The sequence below is a fragment of the Notolabrus celidotus genome, chromosome 23, assembly GCF_009762535.1.
Source record: "Notolabrus celidotus isolate fNotCel1 chromosome 23, fNotCel1.pri, whole genome shotgun sequence".
NCBI lineage: Eukaryota > Metazoa > Chordata > Actinopteri > Labriformes > Labridae > Notolabrus > Notolabrus celidotus.
The window spans coordinates 17,239,260-17,252,080 of NC_048294.1; the positions used below are offsets into that span (position 1 = coordinate 17,239,260).

The 12,821-nt window shown below is 40.7% G+C and overlaps 1 protein-coding gene across 1 annotated transcript in view; it reads right to left on the reverse strand.

Annotated features, from left to right (window-relative positions):
* Positions 1-12,821, reverse strand: part of LOC117807144 (pyruvate carboxylase, mitochondrial-like) — a 408,892-nt gene that overhangs the window by 250,909 nt on the left and 145,162 nt on the right. The window contains exon 11 of the mRNA XM_034676222.1: positions 12,164-12,326. Within this exon, the coding sequence (XP_034532113.1) occupies positions 12,164-12,326 (163 nt within the window). The remainder of the gene's footprint in view (positions 1-12,163; positions 12,327-12,821) is intronic.

The window sequence follows — 12,821 nt, forward strand, 5'->3', positions numbered from 1 at the left end:
TGAGTGTATGCATAGTGGCTACAGCAGGCAGCCATCCCCTGCTGCTATACTGCACCAAAAGTAATCAATTTAAGTAATTTGTGCTTCATTTTCTCATTTATTTTTTCTCTAAATGATGTACAAATATTTGAATTTCCACTTGAAAATATTGTCATGAGGGTAATTTGCTCTGAAGTTGTCCTCAGTGGAACGCATCTTTTTGTGATTCCAGCAGCAACAGAACAAATTATCTACAGGGATTATTTCACCTCCATGACTTCAAATATTCCACAAATTGAAACTTGGACTCATTACCACTCACCGTTCCGAAGATTTCAATATCAGTAAAGGAAGTCTGAGTTACAGCAGTGATCCCTAAAAATCTATTCCATTGATTGCCCGTAATAGTTGGGATTTCCTTTACGACACGTGGAAGTGGGAGCTGTTAAACTGAAAATTGAGAGTGTGACCAAGCATGTCAGAGAGTGCAACCATGCATGTTCCTCCAATTTTCAATAAGCTTTGGTCTTTGAATGACAATAGATTTCAGTGTGCAGCACATTAGAGTCCTCTGGGCAAGCTGCAGGAACAGGTTGGAAAAACCAAACCCTCACTCCTATGTGCGATGCAATTAAAAAAAGACAATGCAATAAAGGGCCAAAGCCTTTAACCCAGAGCTTTCCACAAACACTTTCAACTGCTGGTATTGCTTGTGATTAAAATGTCTCTGACTCCATATTATTAGTAATGATTTCAGTGCGGAATGTATATTATTAGTAATGATTTCTGTCTGGCTATTTTGATAAATTAAATTACAAATGATGGGACAATGTAGAGAGAAAATGGAAAGGATGGAGAGGCATGAGGGAGGCAGAGAAGGGGGAAATAAAGGGAGACAGCAATTTGACAATACCACCTAATGCATGAGCAGAGAATGAGTGGAAGCTGGACTAATGGAGGGAAGGGAGAAATGTCACTCCATAAAATAGTGGGCTAATTTAGGCTCATAATTACCATGGCGATGAGTGGCAGAAATGGAGCAGGGAGGGGCGAACATTGTATCGCTCAAAATTAGATGAGATTTGACCAGAGATTACGTGACGAAAACACAAGGATGGTCACACAGATAAAAAGAGACGTATACTGCGGATTCTTTCTCTGTCGCACAAACAGACGCTCTATACACACATACACACACACACACTCTGCAGGAGAAAGTCAGCTCACGTTGGGGCTCTCCACGCTTGACCTTCTCAAAGTCAAAGGTGGTTGCTTTGGAAATTACACCCCGTACGGCTGTGTGTATGTGTGTCCCCGTCCCTGTGGTGCTGCTGGTCCATCCTCCTGCAGGTGTGTGTATCTGAGGTTCTAACACCTGGTCAGGGGTCTTGGATGTTACCAGAGTTAACAAGGCAGCATATGACTGTCGTGTGTGTCCCTTGTGCTCTTTTTGTCCTTACGGTGTGTGGGTGTAAGTCACAGGATATGGTGAGCTCTCACACGTGTACCAAGGTTCATTCAGTTATGACCAGAGAAAATCAAAAAGGTATTGATATTGTTGCCTAGCAGTTCATGTCTAGTTTGTTTACACTTTCTTCTGAGGAATATGCAGCATCATCATCTGAACTCTTTTAGAACCCACAGGCTGATGATTTTTATCTTCAGGAAAGATCAAACATTTTTGAAATAGCAGATAGCATTAACTTAAATCAGAGACTCTTTGCCCTGCACCGATTAGCACTAGCATAGAATGACAGTGAAGTTAGCAAAGTGAGAAGCAGAGTGTGCTCTAATCTAGTGAAGTGAAAATAAATGGTGTCATTTTTTGGTTCATTACATGCCCCATATTAGTGCCTTTTAATCAGTTGCTGGTGAGTCTCAGTTTCATTGTAAACAGTAAGTTAAAAAAAAGGCTTTCCTGTGGCTTACTGACTTAACAGTATGAACTTGAAAAAAAAACATTCCATGTGATTTACTTGCAGGTGAAAGGTCTTACATTTGCCAAAATAACATTGTGAACCAGATTTGTAAAAAAAATACAAATGCAAGTTTTGTCAGGTCCCCAAAAGGTGAAGAAAACAACTTTAAGAATGCTTGTTTGCTGAATAATTTAAGCGTCTCTGATGCATTCCAGTTAGTTTCAGAAACTAAACAACGCTTCATAAATAATTGTTGACAGACTACTAATGATGAGAGCCAGAATGTCAATGCGGAAAATTGTGTTTGGCATGCTTTTGCTCTCCGCACAGCTGACAGTTTTTTCTGCGTTCAACCAAAGCCTGCTGACACATGATTGGTTGACATTACTTAGACTATAGAAGTACTACATTTGAAAATCTGAACTCTTCTCCTACTCAAAACCGGGTCCCGGCCAAAAGATTCTGCATTTGGAATCAGTAACTAGAAATAACAATTTGACTTCACTCCATTTCCATCTCCTTCAATGACACGTCGAGTCCAGCAGAAACTAACTGATAATGAATATGATTATCAAATCTCAGAAGTGGTTCTGATGTGATTTCAAAAACTGAACAAAGAAAACGGAGGGAAAAAAGTTGATTGGGTCATTATTTTCCTCTATTTTTTACTTATTCGTATCATATTATGAGGGACTGTAACTCTTAAACCTGATTATCTTTTTGTTACTTCCTGATTCGTCAGTGAAAGTCACTGCAGTCACCTAATGCAACACCTTTGTGTTACTGTGGTTACAATAAGACCTTGAATATACATAGGCTTAATAACTCAGACACTTTGGGAGATCACCTTTAACATTTCACTGTCTGGAGAAGAATTTAATGGTGATTTAGCCTTTAAAAGTGTGTCATTAATATACTGACAGAAGACTGCCATTGGATGTTGACAAGCTGTTTGCGCTACACCCAAGTTGAATTGACAGGTTTTACTGTCGCTGCAGCAAACTGAAAAAGAAAGCGGTCAGATTCTGTAACTTTTTGCCGCACTAGCACAAAACAAGTCAAGCTCATTTGCAAGCGATTACATAAGTGTGTTAATGGCAGTCTTCAACAAAATTGATTATAATAGTAGCGAATCACAACATTGTCGGAAGGGGCAAAGGACGAGGGGCGCAGTGTTTTTGTTGTGCAAGATGTTTACAGTGACATGTGAAGAAGGAAGCTTCCTCTAATTAGAACTCTTCCTTTGTTCTTCCCAGCTTAAAATTGGTTTGCAGATGATGCACACAGAGACAATCAAGCCTGCACACACAGAAGCGCAGAGCGTCATTTTATATGTATTATTAACACATAGAGAGATGAATGCAAATGTGTTCCAATAACAGAAACAAACAGGAGAAGGCTGCATGAGGGGGAAGTGGGGTTGGAAAAAAAGAGAGGCAGATGCGAGTAATGCTGGTTGATGCATCGAGGAGAGGCAACACCTGATTTATGGGAGGAATTATAGGACGGCGGTTCCAACATTCAAGTCCAGACTGATAAGGAAACAAAGACGATAAGAGGTTGAAGTAACAAAGTCTTGTAGCTCTGTAACTACATGTGACTCGACATGGTAGTGCTTACACACACTGAATAGCATGAGAGACAAGGAAGAAAAAGAGAAGAGCAAAGTGGGGGGCAAAATAAGGACTGAAATGAGGCGCTGAGTTACTGGAAGAAGTGGATAATAGGAACATGGAGGACACAGGAACAGCAGGATTTGGCTGTACAACTTGTTTTTTTCCCACAGCAACAGAAAGGTGGGCCACAGGGCAGAGAAAGAGGGGAGAGAGGAAAAATAAAGGCAGGAGGAGGAAAGGAGATACAGTGGGAGTTCTACAATGAGGTGAGGGATGAGAGGAGGGTGAGATATTACTGACAAGAGACAGAAAGGACAAAGAAAGAAATAAGCAGGGGAGGAAATAAGGAAATGGAGAACATAGGATGAATAAAATGGATGGCTGGATGGAGAGATTCATTACAGGTAATAGGGAAGGGATTGATGGACAGACAAGCAGGAAGAGTAAAAGACAAGAGAGGTACAATCACTGCTCGCCTGTTGTTTGATTCAGATGGACAAGGATGAATTTCACACTTGTTCCACTCAACCACTCTTTACTTCTGTCCAGGATGAAGAAAGACCAAACCTCCGCCCACCTTCTGTTTTTTCTCTGCAGTGTACAAGAGAAAGCTACATTTTCCACCTCTTTACTTTACAGGAGTAACATGAATCTGAGCTTGGGTAAATTGTCTTCATCATCCACTTATCACACTATGGGAGTAGAGGCTTTTCCGCTCGTGCCTCTTGGAATCAGCTTCATATCTCGCCAAGCTAAACTGATCACAGAGCTTATGTGCCAAAAGGTTGGCGGGCACATCGACTGTGACGAGTGCCTGCGCAAGAAAAAATAGATTAAAATACAAAATGTCAAGGTGCTGCTTTAATACTCTCCTTCCCTCCCTGCTTGCTTGATCCTAAAGCACGCAGTCCATCCCTCCCTGTCAGTCTGCTGACAGGGCTGCCGCTACCAGCATGCTATGGCATCCATCACTCCTCATCCACCACTCCCTCACCTACAACTTACTGTTATCATTCTCCCCCATATACGTCTCTGCCTCAATACTGTATTTTTCTCTCGCTGTTTCAAAGCTAGTTATGCAGCTTTTTCTTTGTCAAGGGGAAACGCTGCATGACATTTTTTCTATAAGACTCCTAATTTGATGTACAGTATGCGCAGGTCTTTCCCCTAGTGCTTCAATTGACTGTTTATCCCACTGAGAAGCACAGCTCCTTCGCTCGCCGAGCTGCCAATCAAAAGCTAGTCTTTCTTCCTTGTCTTCAGTATTTCAAGAAATAGAAAAAAACTTCAAGGATCAGAAATGACTCATTGTGATTCATGCTCATCTTTTAATCTCATGCATTTTTAAAAAGTTGTACTAAGAAGAAAAACAAACTCTGAAATGTCTAATTTATAGAGTCATATCAACCATCATCTGCAAGACTAAATCACACCAATGACTTTTCTGGTGGTCAGATTGTCATGCAGAGTCTAATGTAATCCCATGATTCATTATTCATCAGCAACCCAATCTGTCAACAGCATGGGGTACTGGCTCACCGGGGGTTCGGATCAGATGTAGACATTAGAGCGACTGTGTCGGCAGGGGTGCATTCAAGTACCGGTGCAAAGATGAAATAAAGTCAGGGAGCAGAATTTAGTCATATTTCCATTACCTGCCTATTAGCCAAAAGTACAGACTGTATATAAGAAGTAGAAGTAGAAGGTCTTGTGGAGTCACACCAAGTGATTTGAAGCCCTGAATGGAGAGTCTTTGCTGTTGAGCCAGGAATGTACTCTGATTGGTTGAGAGGATGGACACACAGTTGAGGTGACATCTTGATGATGACATTAATGGCTACGCTAGTTGTGTAAAACTTCAAATCAAGATAGAATTTCAACAGCTGAGACATGTTCCATTAGGAAATTAAGAATAAGACCAAACCAAGAAGCTGTAAACATGTGCACCCATCAGCTATGACACTACCCGCCTATCATCGTGGGGGCGTCCCTCTTCTAAGGTGAGGACATCAATGGTTTACACTTGGTAGACCAGCACATCCCACAGTCGCTGGATTGGATTGAGATCTGGTAAATTTGGAGGCCAAGTCCAAATCTTACACTTGTTATGTTTCTCCAGGTGACCTTTTTCCTTTGCCCCATGCTTTAGCTCTCAAGCTCACATCTAGGTGCTTTCAATGGTGAACGAGCGTCAGCATGGGCACCCGACTGAAGTGCAGCTTCACAGTCCTGTATGCAACAGACTTAGATGAACTGTGTGTTCTGACGGCTCTAATTGAGTAATTAGAGCCATGACACTTAGACACCCATGAACATGATGCCAGTTCATCCGTTTTCCACCCTTGGACCACTTTTGGCAGGCATTGACCACTACAGACTGCAAGCAACCCACAAGAACTGCAGCTTAGAAGATATTCTTGTCTAGTTTTCTAGCCTTTACAGTTTGGCTCTTGTCAAAGAGGCTCACATCCTTGAGCTTGCCTATTTTTCCTGCTTCCAACAACTCAGAGGACTAAATGTTTCATTGCTACCTCACATATCCCAACCATTGACAAATGCCATCATAAAGACATATTCAAGGTTAGTCACTTCACCTTGTCAGCGGTCATAACGTTATAGATGATTGGTGTATATTTCTGCGGTTTGTCAGGGCAAAATGTGGGTCTTTTGCAACAAATTTGAAGCTGTTCTTTGATGGCAATTGGAAGAAGTGCAATTTTTAGGCACTTCCCAAAGTGAATGAAGAAACCTATTGAACCATTGTTGCTAACGGAGACCATAAAAACACAACAATATGTATTTTGACTATAATTGAGAACGTTTTGTCAACTGATCATAAAGCTAAAGCTCGTAAATTAACAGAAACTCTCTAAACCAAGTTCAGACATCATGATAGTTTTGTCCCAGTGTTATTTTCCTCACCCCCTAAACTTTAAGTTTTAAACGCATAACAAGAGTTAAAATTTCATGAAAATATTAGTTTTCGCTGCACTGGAGACTTCAGTGCAATGAGTAGTACCAGATGATAATACAAACGCCTCAGTTGAGGGTCAGACTTTTAAACTAACACTGTGCAACACTCAATTTTGAATCTACTCTACTCCTCTCTCATAGTCTTTCCCATTTGTTCACTTCTATGCTCTTGCGTCTCCTCTTTTCTTTCTGTCTGTTGATCTCCTCACCTATTCCCTTCACCTGCTCTGAAAGCTCCATTCAAAGGAGATGAGAGAACATGATCAAAAGCATTCACCTGTCTCTCCTCCTTTATCTAATGTCTCCTCAGGGGAAAATGATCTCAAAGGTATGTAAAAGACGGGTGTATCCATTACTGATTTGACCTATTGGTGCTTTGCTGCTGCTTTGTTCACAAACATCCATCAGTCTCTCTACATACGCAGAGGAAAATGGGCTTTTTGAGCTCTCCATTTCTCTTAATTTAATCTTTCCTCCTACTTCATGTCTCCCCTGCTGTTTTCTTTACATCTTAGGGCTTTTTTTTAAGAAGTAGAAGAATTAAATACTCTAGTTATTAAAGGAGGAGGAAAGTTTACCCACCACAGTGTCTGACTCCTGCTGCCACACAGCTGCTCTTTTACATGAGATGAGAGGTGACAGGCAGCATTTTTAACAACACCATCAGCAAACTAGTTTAGGTTCAGAGTTGAATGCTACTGTGGCATCCTTCAGACTCTTCCTGAGCCATTGCTTCTCTGAAATTTCAGGGAAAATGTTGCAGAAATGGCTCCATCTCATCAAAGATAATCATGCAATTATTTTGGGTGTCTCAAGAGACCAAAAGCCCATAGCGTGACAATAATCTCACCCTCCCGCTCTCCACCTTTCACTGCGTCACTCAGCTGCTGACCCTGTCAGAGGCCTTCAGTAATAATTTATTCATCTGTCCCTCAAACGCAGCATCCCTGCATCCAGGCTGTCCTGTGCTGATTGTGTTTGCTTCATTTATATTGCATGGTAATGGTAGGGGGTTGTCGTTCTGTTGACATGTTTCGTAGCCACTGTGCAGCTAAAGGGTGAAAGAAAGCAGAGGAAAAAGAGGGGAGTGAGGCAGAGAAAGAAGATGGATCTGACAAAGCAGGAGGAAAAGAGGCAGACTGCTCATAAGAGGGGGGAGGAAGTCTGGAGAAGTATGTACATTATTCTAAGAGGAGCTGTAGGAGGGAGGAACTGAGCAATGCAGGGGGGAGAGAGAAGAAATATAGAGTGGAGAAAACATAAAGTCCTTGACGTGGGAAGGTCACAAGTTATTCAAACAGCAACTCTTCTTGGACAACTTGCTGAGAAAAGCACTATACAGGGTAAGTGGCCATTTTCACAGTTTGTAGTAATGAAGCGGCAACCTCCAGTGTGGAAAAACAAAGCAGCCTTATGCAAAAATACACATTTTACAGCATAAATAAACATGCTCACAGCCTGGTAAAAAATAAAAACAACTTTGGCCTCTCAACAGCTTCTTTCTCTTCTCATTGTCCTTTCATTTAATCTTTATAAACTCGGCTATTGTGAGCATATTAAGTCTTTAGGTTATGGAATGTGGCCACTTGGATTGACAGGTGGATGTGGCTGTCTGTCTGCTAGCCAGTTTAATCACTGAATTTATTTAATCTCTCGGCCATGTTTGTGTCTTCTGTGAGATTTTTCTTTTGAATAATGGGCAGATTATCAATTGTCTTTATGAAACTCACTGGCTCTTCCAATTATGATCAGATAGAGATGCCTGTCTGTCCTTGTTAACCCTGCCCCTGCATGCTCTGAGTGTGTGAGTTAGGAGAGGTGGGGCACAGGCTTCAGTGTTCAATAGATATATAGATCCACGAAACAAAGATCAGCACAGAGAGCACTGATCCTCATTGCAGGCTGCTTCAGAAAACAGCGGTGGCAGCAACATGATGAAACTAACACTTTTCCGATATGCCATGCAGACGTTTGAGTGACTTAATGAGACAGGCAGCTTAATTCTATACTGACACATACATATACAAATTGCGCTGCAAACACTGCTGTGAGAGAGCGGGGACACTGATCATGCACTGTAGAAGTCCAAAAACAAGAGGAGAGCCGTAATACAAGAGCATTCAATTCATTGAAAGACACTGATGTTCATAAAAGAACACTTCATGCTCAAAGCTGGGGCACTGATGCACAAATAGGCACAGATGACGATGGGAAATTGAGTTGACTTCAGTCAAATGATCCACCTGGTAGATGTTCAAGTAATATTGAAACACCCTTTATCAACAGTCCTGTGCTTAATACGGCTCTTTAAGGCTCCTGTTAAAGACTGTTAGAAGAAAGGCCTGGTAATGGGGATTCATTTGGAGCCGTTGTGTCTTGAAGTTAGAGTTAAAGGCGTGTTTTAGTGAGTAATAGAAAAGTATATAAATGTCTCTTTTTATATGTATTTATGTTCTGACCCAAAAGATGTAAACAACAGCGATCCTCAAAACGTGAGATTTGTGATCTGTTGCACCCAAAATCAAACCATTGGAGGCAGCTGATATAGAAGGCGGCCCGGGTTCGCTTCCAGCCTGCAGCCACTTTGCCGGATCTGATTCCCCAGCTCTCTCTCCTCTCTCTATCCACTGTCCTCTCCTCTCTAATAAAGGTGTAAAAGCCCCCCAAAAAGGAGATACTTAAGCTCATTTCAAGGCAGCTAAAAAAGCTTCATTGTCTGTTAAATGGCAAAGTGCTCTGCTCACGGTGGATTAAGATGAGATTAGGCTGGATGTTATCCTGTCTTGATGTTGGGTCTTTGTTAATAGAACATATAGTACAGTCTGGACCTGCACTTTTTGCAAAGCACTATGTAAATAAAGATTGATTGATTAAATGTTATTGATTAAACATTGTGGTTATTTATCCAGGTTTATCCTTAAAAAAACAGCCCAATCATTGAGCTACATAATCTGCTTATAAAGTAATCCAGCCACCCCCGGGTGATAAATTAATGGACTTAGATTCAATTGAAATAAATCTGTGTGCTCAACACAACCATTCAGTTCTCCACCTGCCTCAGAACCAGGAGAGAGAGATGATTTGTTTGATTGGAAAGCTACCAGAGCACATCAAATTCAATCACATCCCAGGAGTCAAAAAATCACAGTGTTAAGTCACCAGGCAGCAATATGAGTATTTTATTCACAGCAGCTATGATATACTGACAGACTGGGAGAACTCTATAGGTCCAGAGGGTCTCCAGGAATTTATAGTTTCCCTATTGCAGTAAATTTGACATTCACACAATGATATCATAACATTGATCAGCATCCTGTGTCTGTTTATGAGCACTGGTGGCAGCACATTGCAGGGTGGTAGCAGGAGATTGCAGGGTTTCTAAAATATGCTGGAAAAACGGTCTTTAACACATCATTTGGCTTGTTTTTTTTAGCGTTTTTGTACTGTTTAAGAATTAATATAACTCTGACTCCCCTCAGACTGAATCCTGCCATGTTTTGCAGAGACTAGGCTGCAAATCAAGCAACCATGCAATAGCCAACAGAGTCCCCTAGGCTTTGTAAGCACAAGGCACTGCTGAGGTCAAAAGTGCCGTTATCTCTTATCATTATCTTTAACACAAGGTTCAATTTGTTTTTATTCTGATAAATGGCTCTTTCATTTTTATTAAACCTTGCTTTAATTCTAGCCTGCCATTTTTATTGATTCAAAGGGCCTTTCATTACCATTTAATTATTTGTAAAACACTTTGTGACACAGTTAGGGCCTATAAAAGCTAATAGAGAATCAGCACAAAAAGAGAGCTCTTCAGAGGAAGGAAGGGAGAAGATGGAGGGTGTCGGGGAGGAATCGGAGAAGAGACGAAGAGTTGGTGGGTGTACGGTCTGGGTTGAAGGGCAAAAGGACCTGACAGCAAAAAGCATCCAGGGATCAGACCTCATCAGCGGGGGAGAGATTTATAGAGACACCATGAGAAATGGCATCTGGTGTGTGTGGAAATGCAGGACATGTGCATGTGCCTGGAAACACGGGGCACTCGTATGGCGACCTCTGTGTCTGCTCATGTGTGAACACTGTCAAAAAGTATCACTGGTCCTCACACAAAATGCAAATGGACGCACGTTTTAAATATTCGTGTCACACCAAACATTTACAGAAAACACTGAAGCTGCTGAACACAGGAATAAAAAGGTATCTATATAGAAGAACACAGAAAAAAGCTGAAACTGATCAGTCTCTAACAAAGAAAAAGAGTGGAAGTCACGTTCAGTCATGCAGAAACACACATGCACACAGCGAAATCATGTCGTCCCACTCACAGCCCTCATATGACAACATACATTTATAATTGTAGTGCTGAAAGCTGCTATATGCATCAATGTGACAGAGCTATAATTCCAGCACTGGATGATCTCTGCAGCCGCTGACTGTGTGCACATCTCCACACATATGAAAACACATTGGACGGAGACTTTTCATTATCTCTCATTAGCATAACACACCACTAAGTGACATTTTTTTTACACTAAACATAACAACTATCTGGACGTGAAGAAGATGCTCATACTACAGATGCCACAAAGAATCCGTATTCTACATCACACCACCTTATAAATACAGGCTTTTAAAAGCTGGATTCATAAGCTCAAAGTCACAGGTAACCTATTCAGAGTGAACAATGTACACTTTACAAAGCAGACTCTGCCATCAGCGTATGAACGTGGTGTGAATGGGTGAAAATGACATACAAAAAGCACCTGGAAAATGCTAAGTGCACCATTTCCAGCTTCATCATTGACATACAAGCATTCACAATGTGGTGAGACTGAAGACTGTATGTGATACCATGCTGCTTATCAAGAACCATCTGTATGACATATAGACTAAACTAGGTTAACAGAAGGGATATGTTGTGTAATAATTTAAGAATTTACTTTGTGCATTTAAAAAATGTTGAATAAATAAGTTGATTAACAAGCTGCGATAAACATGGTTATTAATAATTAGATCGGAACACATTGGTCAGCAGGGAGGAAATGTTTATAGGACTTAAATGTTGTTTTGTGTGGAACGTATCAACACTGTTTTTACTACATGATCTCCACATGACTCTGGGGTGGAATTTGCTGCATTTGACATTGTTGCTGTGTGATGTTACACCGCTTTTACCAAAAAAAATTAAGCAGCTCAGCTTTGTTCGATAGCTTTTCAGGTGATCAGTGAATCAGTGCTTTATTAAGCAGAATGAGGTCTGTGTTGAAATTCACATTCTGAAATACAGAAAATATTGGGCGTTGTCTTTTATTTATTTTTTTCTGGTGTTGTACTTTCATTTTGTTGGAATCAAAGCCTTTTAATACTGCTCAATATATAATAACTTTACTCAAAGTGTTGATAGTTTGTGTTTTGTGTTTTCTGGAACTTGTCTTGTAGTTTGTCATCCTTCCGAGCAAATGATGATGAATTTATGATGATAAATACTGTATGTACCTTTGTGCCAAGGCTTGATTACTGTGAGTTTTCTTTCTGCCTCCCATTCTAATCTTTTCTTGGAACAATATAATAATTTCCTATAAATCATCTCAACTTGCAGACTTTCTCCATTCCACTATCCTTATATGATCTCTCTGACCAGTCAAGCAAAGGCCCTTAAGTTTGTGCTGAGAAGACGCCTACCTCAATCCTTCCGGTGTCTGGTTGGAAGCCTCTGGCCGGGTCCTCGGTAGTCACTCTGCACTGGATGGCACAGCCATTGACCCTGATCTTGTCTTGTTTGAGGTTTAGCTCTGGCAGGCTGCGGCCCTCACACACATGCAGCTGGGCATGCACCAAGTCCACACTGTTAAAGAGAGAGAGAGGTAAGGTAAAAAAACAATTCATTGGATCCCTGAACATTGTCTGAAAACCCCTTAAGTTCCAGTTGTGTTGCTGTGGAGAAGATTTTTGAAACCAAAGATGTTATTATAAGACAGTAGAGCCCATTTATTCAATAGAGCACTCTATAGCTATTCTATAATTTACACATCTTTAGCTATTCTTGGTCTCAAAGTATGAAAAACAATCATTGTACAAAAATAAACGAGATTATCTTACAAACTTAAGTGTTATTTGTTGTAGCTGAAACTGCGTCTCCAGGGGAAACAAGCAGGACACAGAATATTAAGTTCCTACAGAGAAAAACAAAAACTACTCATTCAGCATTGTTGTTTTAGTTTGTTGGATACGGTATTATATAAATGGAAGCTGGATCAGGTTTTTTTTCTACTTTTAATAGTTACAGTTAGATTATAAATATCTGGTAACGTGAACAAATGCTGTTTATATGTCTTAACAT